Source organism: Theobroma cacao, chromosome 4 (genome assembly GCF_000208745.1).
Source record: "Theobroma cacao cultivar B97-61/B2 chromosome 4, Criollo_cocoa_genome_V2, whole genome shotgun sequence".
NCBI classification, from domain to species: domain Eukaryota; kingdom Viridiplantae; phylum Streptophyta; class Magnoliopsida; order Malvales; family Malvaceae; genus Theobroma; species Theobroma cacao.
Window position 1 is genome coordinate 29,980,249 of NC_030853.1, and position 7,735 is coordinate 29,987,983.

Genomic DNA, 7,735 nt, shown 5'->3' on the forward strand with positions numbered 1-7,735 from the left:
AACCCCATTCAACGCCCTAGGAGGCTAGGACCCCAAAACCAAAGATTAAACTCATGGGGATCTTCATTTTGCTGAGGACGGCTAACACATTAAACCAGACATGACCATATGTAACACATGTTTTGGCCTCAACTTTACGCATCTTTTTTTCATTGTTCTCTTATTTGAGATTGACATTTATTGTTTGCATTTAAGCCGTGTCATGCTACAGGAATTAAGAGAGGGAATCCATTTAAGGTTGCTAAAATCTTAGATCCAGACAAGTCTTGGTAACCGTTTGAGGAAAGTTTGGGATTTTAGCTGTAGCTCGATGCAAAGACCTTTGCATCACTTACGTAAGATTTTTCAGTAGTTTTGTACTTGTTACTTCCTACTTTCCTGTACATTGTGGGTCCAATAAGAGAGGGGCAAGAACCTTTGTTTCAGTGGTAGTAGTTAGTGTAGTTTTGGCGTGTTGTTGAAGGAGATCAACAATCTAGCGCCAAATTTCAACTCCCGCCACTCTACTTGGGGCAGTTGGGGATCATTTGTCTTTTTAACTATTTTCTCAGTCTCTGCATCCACAGTTCTTGCCTGCTAAATCTGTCAATTTAGAGCTTTCTTCACTACTCATCCCATCTAACAGTTGAGGAAAAACTATCTCATTTTCCTGGGATTTTAGTGGGTAAGGGCTGAAACTTCCAATGCAGACCAGAAAGATTGAAGGGATCTTTTGCGGCAATCAAGCAGCTTACATGTTGGGTATTTTCAGAAGAAAAATGTGTCAGCTTTGCTCGAGAATAAGGTGGCTGATAAGGAAGCGACCAAGGCCGAAGGTTATCATCAGGAGGTTGGGGAGGTTGAACTCGAAAGGTCAGAGGAAAGGAGATCTTGGCACCAAGAATTCCAGCATTCACTTGTATGGCGACTTGGGTTTTTCCAATCCTAAAAGGCCAATAAGAATTGCAACATTTAATGTTGCCATGTTCTCCCTTGCTCCTGTCATTTCAGAAGCTGAGGAAGCAGGTCTGTTCAGCTATGGAGAGGAGGATTATATGGCATTAAAAAGCCCATTCCAGTTCAACCTTCACACAAAGTCTCCGAATTGTTATCCAAAGAGTATACTAAAGCAATCTCCCTTGCATAATTCCCACACCAGTCCTGACAGTATCTCTAAGCAAAAGAAGTTCTCCAGATCGAAACAGAAGGTGTCAATCAACCTTCCTGATAATGAGATTTCATTGGCACAGAGGAAACTGCTCACCTTTGTGGAAGATGTAAAAGAGGGCGCATCAGACATGATCACCAGCAGAATCAACAGGAACAATGTCATTATGAGGTCCCCTGTTTGTTTACCTTCCAGTATGATTAACTTCTGGAATGAAGGGAGCTTGAGAAGTGGTAGAAGCATTGCAGAAGTGCTTAGAGAGGTGGATGCTGATATCCTGGCTCTTCAAGATGTGAAGGCACAGGAAGAAAAAGGCATGAAGCCTTTATCCGATTTAGCTGCAGCCCTCGGGATGAAGTATGTTTTTGCTGAAAGTTGGGCTCCGGACTACGGAAACGCCATCCTGTCAAAATGGCCGATCAAGAGATGGACAGTACAAAAGATAGCTGATGATGACGATTTCAGGTGAGCATTCCTTGATTTCTGAAAAAGCCAATGACGTTTGCAAAGCCATGATTCTTACTAACTTCATGTTGGGTGTTAACCCAGGAATGTGCTCAAGGCCACAATTGAAGTACCCTGGGCAGGAGAAGTGAACTTCTACTGCACCCAACTTGACCATTTAGATGAGAATTGGAGAATGAAGCAGATAAAAGCAATAACTGAATCGAACAACTCTCCCCACCTATTACTAGGAGGTTTGAACTCCCTGAATGGATCAGATTACTCATCAGAGAGATGGACAGACATAGTCAAGGTAATTCTACCACATTAGAGCTGTATGCAAAGAAGGATTTTTGCTTGATCTTCCAGTACACTAGTTTTAAGACAATGCCAATATTGCAGTACTATGAGGACATAGGCAAGCCTAGACCAAGAACTGAAGTAATGAAGTTGCTGAGGGGAAGAGAATACACAGATGCTAAAGACTATGCGGGCGAATGTGAACCAGTGGTCATCATAGCCAAAGGCCAAAGTACATGACCTATCTTAGTATATACTGTCCCCCTTTTTACATGTTTTCATGCTTGTTTATATGAATTCTGCTGATGCAGATGTCCAAGGAACATGCAAGTATGGCACGCGTGTGGATTACATTTTGGCATCATCAAACTCCCCATACAACTTTGTTCCTGGATCCTACTCAGTCATTTCATCCAAAGGTACATCAGATCACCATATTGTTAAGGTTGATCTGGTGAAAGGAGGTGAGAAATCTCAGCAAAATGTCATCAAAAGAGACCGGAAACCTACCCAGAAGAAGGTCATACGCATGACAAACTCTAGCTGCTCTTCTGGAGGCATATGGAAATTAAATGCTTGAAATTGGTTTTCCTTCTCATTGTCATTAAGATAGCTTCAATGCTAGTATTGGGTACTTGAACCAAAATAAATTGCATGTATATCAATATCTATTCCTGATGGCTGACACATAATTTCACAGAAATTAATCTAAAATATAGATCAAGCATGTGTATTTACAATGAACTTTCACTCTTTTTCTTCCTACTGATTATCAAAATGAGCAGCAGCTTGCCAAGTCATTGGTTGGTAAACCACCACAAGCCCATAATCCAGGGGTCAAACATGGAGCAGAATATAGACTTGCCAGGAGGCTAAGCAAATTTCACAAGTCATTCTCTCTAAAACAACTAACAGGCAACAAACCAATTAATTAAAATTAATTAAAATCAATTAATTATACGTTCAAGTTGCAAGTTGAAAATGAAAGCATTCTGTCAGAGAAAGCTGTGTAACTAAACTAATGGGAAAAGCATGGCTGCTTCCATAGCCTTTGAAAATTTCTGATGCAAGTTTGTTAATCTAAATGAAAGAATGTTCAACTTGTAAGCTGATTAGACATTAGATTAAATTTATTCTTGAATGTATTCACTTAAGAATTTTTAAATACTTGTAAATTAAATGCTTATTGTGCAAGGTACATCAAAGTCTACTCCCCATTAAAGAGGCCCAAGATATTTTACTCTCGATTTTGGCAGAAGAAACTGTTAGAATTCAATTCCATCATGTTATCAAATGAAAGAAAAAATCATCACAACTAGAGGAAATAAATCCATACAAGTACATAAAGTAAATCCTTATTTGGGTAATATTTTGTATTTGATGTGACATAATGACATAATATATTAACAGATCATAACAAACAATGACATATCAAGATAATGTTGATCAAAAGTGATTCAACAAATGCAATTGGTTGAATGATAAATCTTGTTTCCATTATTAAAAGTTCAATCGAAAAAGTAATCGCTTCACTATATTTTTCCTAACGGTTAATGATTTAACTAATAAACTTACAAAGACCAAAAATTAATTACAATCAGGATTTGTTACTAGTATTAGTTAATTTTTGGAAATACCAATAGACTTGTCCCATGCCTTCTATGGATATGATTTTACTTTTCAGAAAGAAAATTATTAACCATAAAAAGGAAAACATCATTAACTCGGACCCCATTATTTATAAGGAAAGAAACTTACGTACATACTAATTCAAGAGAATGAAAAATGGCACAGATCCATCCTTCCATCATTCACTTGTTATATTAATTGCACGAACTCTAGACTTAAAAAAAGAAACAAAACGTACAAAACTTGATTAACATTACAGAAACTTTAATTAAGAAATTTGTTTATGGAAGAAGCGGGTCGATCTTATTCGAAGATTGCTCAGTGGAAGTATACCCAAAGCCATGGCGCTTGACAGGGAACCACATGAATGCCAAAGAAACTACAAACGTAATCGGGGGCAGTAAGACAAGGCAGACCAAGGCCTTGGCACTGGTTGCAAACGATGGGTAGAAACACTCCACGGTGTTAGGTTCCAAAAGGACCAAGACAGCAAACACGACTGCTGAAAAGAAAGCATGAACGAAGTCGCCAAACCTCAGCTTGTAGCTCGACAAGTCCACTGATTCCGAGTTGGGTGATGGCCAAAGACCCTTAAAAGTTGCTACCCCATAGTGAGTTTTGCCGTCACTCCCTTTGTAACTGTCGGTGAAGGTGCTGAAGATGCAAGAGAAGCCGCAGAGGCCAATGAGGATGCCCGACAGGTACTTGTTAAGCCTGTCGCATTTGCCATAGTCGGTGAAAACAGGGTTTAGGAATTGGAAAACGAAGACTGTTCCTGTTGGAAGGAACTTGATAAGGTTGCCGATTTTTGAGCATATTGAATCAAGTTCCATCTTGGGTTTGTTTTGCTTTCAAACCAGGAAGTGACCCTCGAAAGAAATGTTTCAGGATTTGGAGTATAGTAAGCCTGTTCTTGTATGTATTTATAGGGGAAGAATCTGACTATATGAGTAAAAAAACACCTTAGGAGAAAGTGGAGAGAATGGATAAAGAAAATAGAGACGATTGCTTCCACGTAAAATTCAGTGAAGTATTCACAGAGATGCGTAGAGGACCTAAGGAGGATAGAATAATAGTTAGAAACGTAAAACACTTGCTTTGAGCTTAAATCTGTTAACAAGTTGTTTTCAAGGTATGCAGAATCTTGCATTAATTTTTGCCTTTAACCTTGTAGAATTGGAAACTTCTTGCACTCAGATTGGTCTCAAATGAACATGTGAGATAAATTAAGCATCAACCAATCAAAAGGAACCCAACTTACATCCCAAGAAGAATCATATTACATTGTTTTGTTTTTTCTCATTTCTTAGTGGGATAAATCAAGGTTCTAATTGGCTCTAGGATCCCTTACGTAACACTTTTTTTGCTTTTGTTGAATGTGTCAGATTAGTATTATTTAAGGCCAGCTATGCCTAATTAATCCAGAGTATTATATCTACTGCCAAGGGGTTGCTTGTTTAACACAATTTGATGAAGAAGAAAACCTACCTATCAATGTCTTTCAAACATTGTGAGCAAGGTTTTTATTATCTTGGGAGTCAGCTAATCATTGCCTGGTATTCTCAAGATACAGATTTTTTTTCTGAGGAAACTGTCAAGTTTCTGATTATATTTTCTTGGCAAAAGATAAAGAACAAGATAATCCAGTTCATGCAAGCTAATTAAGAACTTTATTGGGTGTTGCTTGGATGTCAAACAAGCGTGCTAAGACCTCTAATTATAGGGAAAAGATAGTTAAACTTGACTTTTCTGCAATGGGGGAAACCATATAGTATTAAATAGACACGACATTTGAAGCAAAACTAATGGAGATGTTTAACTACCAGTCTGATCCCCTCATTCAACCAGATGATTACAATCTCTAAAGCCTTTGCCTGTTGAAATTTAAGAGGGCTGCTGCCCCTTTGCAACGGGAATGCTATACTGACTGAAAATGTCCCCATGCATGGACCATTGTCCTTTGCCATCTGCCTTTGGCCATTGTCCAATTTGACATGTTCTTTTACTTACTCTTCATCTCCTTCTTTGATTGTTTGGTGTTGAACTTAACTACATAATTTGTACTGAATTTCATTGCATAGTTTACGTAAACGACTTTGATTATAATCAGTTTGGAGCAAAAAGATAATGAATCAATTTATTCTCTTGTTTGGAATTGAGAAATCCAAATTTGAACTTGCTGCTTAAATTCCTGACATTTAACCTTTTTTTTTTTTCTTGCATGCCAAACATAATTAAGTTATTGTTTATCATGAAACTTTGAAAAATATTTATATATCTTTTTACAAATTTTAAAATCTCCATTTCTGAGATTAATTACGTAACAATAAATAAAAAATATTTAAATATTGTTGAAAATTTGTTTTTAAAATACGTCATGTGCGTTGAAACTTAATGTATTATTTATCTTTTAAGTTTTTCAAACGAAATTGGTTCCCCTTCCAAACGTCCCCTACAATTTCTTTTTGTTCTTTATGATGAAAAACGTCACCAAAAGAATTTCATTGTGATATTACCCAAGTTTTGAACCCTCAATTTTTGTTACAATTTGAGACATATATTCTTAATTTGCATGATCCATATGCTAATAAAAAGAATTTTGATCATTAATTAGGACATGAAATTATCTCCTTAAATTTTGTATAATGAAATTATCTTTTATTTTTTCAATTTAAAAGTTGTTTTCAAAGTTAAGAAAAGCTTAGAAGGAAAAATATCATTATTTCATAATACATCAAACCCTAGTACATAAAATAATTCAAGGGGTGCTGGAATGCATTTGACATATCCTTCTCCCCTCTTACATTTCATCAAACAAATATTTTGCTTACAAAGTAAAAAGGGAAAGAACAAACAAAGAAGATTACAAAGATTTGTCTAACAATCCTGATAAACCAAGTAATATTTATTCATGAACCAAGCAAATTAAGAGTCGTTCGAAGAGCTTGAGGAATCAGTACTAGAACGGTAGCCTATGCCCTGGCGGCTGTTAGGGAGTGCCATGAAGAGTGTTCCCGAGATTGCACCGATGACAGGAGGCAAAGCCATGAGCAAAGCCTTCTCCGTAGACTCAAACGATGGATAAAAGCACTGCACGGTGTTGGAATCCAACAGAGACAACACGGCGAAGACGATGACAGAGAAGAATGCATGGACGAAGTCGCTGATCGTCAGCTTGTAGCTTGACAAGTTAGATGAACCCGAATTTGTAGAAGGCCAAAGACCACTAACCGTGGCTATACCATAATGAACTATCCCGTCGCTGCCTTTGTAGCTATCTGTAAAGCTAGCGAAAGCACAGGAGAAGCCGCAAAGGCCAATGAGAATGCTGGTGAGGACCTTGTTGGCAGGGCTGCAATCACCGTTGTTGGTTAGGATAGGGTTCAGGAACTGGAATATGAAGACAGTTCCTGTCGGGAGGAGCTTGATAAGGTTCCCGATACTTGTAAATGTTTTGTCCGAGATGGAAGTTGACGAGGAAGAGGTGCTGGATTTAGCCATTTTTGGGAGGGTTGGGGAGGTAGATGCGGGAGTGAAGTTCCTTAATTTTCCTGGAAAATGAGGTATTCCTGAGGAATATTTATAGAGAGAAGGGGGCCGGTGGAGGTTGAGGGATAGGAGAGAGTTACTTCTACGTAATATTGGGCTACTGTAGATAGAATGGTTTTGCTTATACTCTTCGAAAGCTTGCTTTAAGCATGAGGTTTGAACCCTTTTTACAAAGCCACACATGCCTTATCTTCAATCAATTTTCCCATGAACCAAACATTCAAAGCAAATCATTGTGCTTTGATTTCAACATAAAAACCAATTATTTATAAGTCAGAGCATCCAAAATGTACAAGATTTTAATTATGAATATTATTATAAATTTTTAATTTGGGTCAGACAAGAAAATGATCTCATTTTTTTCCGCTAAAACAGGGTTGCATTCATCACTTCTTGATTTGTTTTCACTTACAAATTCCTAATTAATCAATTTGACTAAATCAATTAATTAATTAATTACTCTTACTAGATAGAGTATAATAATCTTGTTTAAGCTAGCAATATTTATCCTTATCCCAATACCCTTTTTAGTTTATTATATTAAGACCCATATGTAAAAACGTGTTACGTTAATTAATTATTTGACATTGGAAGCTATTATTGAGCTAAATATATATATATATATATATATATATATATATATATATATATATATATATATATATA

The 7,735-nt window shown here is 36.9% G+C and overlaps 3 protein-coding genes across 3 annotated transcripts; 1 reads left to right on the forward strand and 2 right to left on the reverse strand.

Annotated features, from left to right (window-relative positions):
- LOC18603391 lies at positions 289–2,558 on the forward strand. The gene is made up of 4 exons (XM_018119255.1): positions 289–1,612; positions 1,697–1,904; positions 1,994–2,123; positions 2,203–2,558. The coding sequence occupies exons 1-4, from the start codon at positions 684–686 to the stop codon at positions 2,469–2,471; spliced, it is 1,536 nt and encodes a 511-aa protein (XP_017974744.1). The 5' UTR covers positions 289–683; the 3' UTR covers positions 2,472–2,558.
- Positions 3,608–4,578, reverse strand: LOC18603392. Its single transcript, XM_007035343.2, has one exon. The coding sequence runs from the start codon at positions 4,351–4,353 to the stop codon at positions 3,802–3,804; it is 552 nt and encodes a 183-aa protein (XP_007035405.2). The 5' UTR covers positions 4,354–4,578; the 3' UTR covers positions 3,608–3,801.
- On the reverse strand, positions 6,222–7,174 carry LOC18603393. Its single transcript, XM_007035344.2, has one exon. The coding sequence runs from the start codon at positions 7,019–7,021 to the stop codon at positions 6,446–6,448; it is 576 nt and encodes a 191-aa protein (XP_007035406.2). The 5' UTR covers positions 7,022–7,174; the 3' UTR covers positions 6,222–6,445.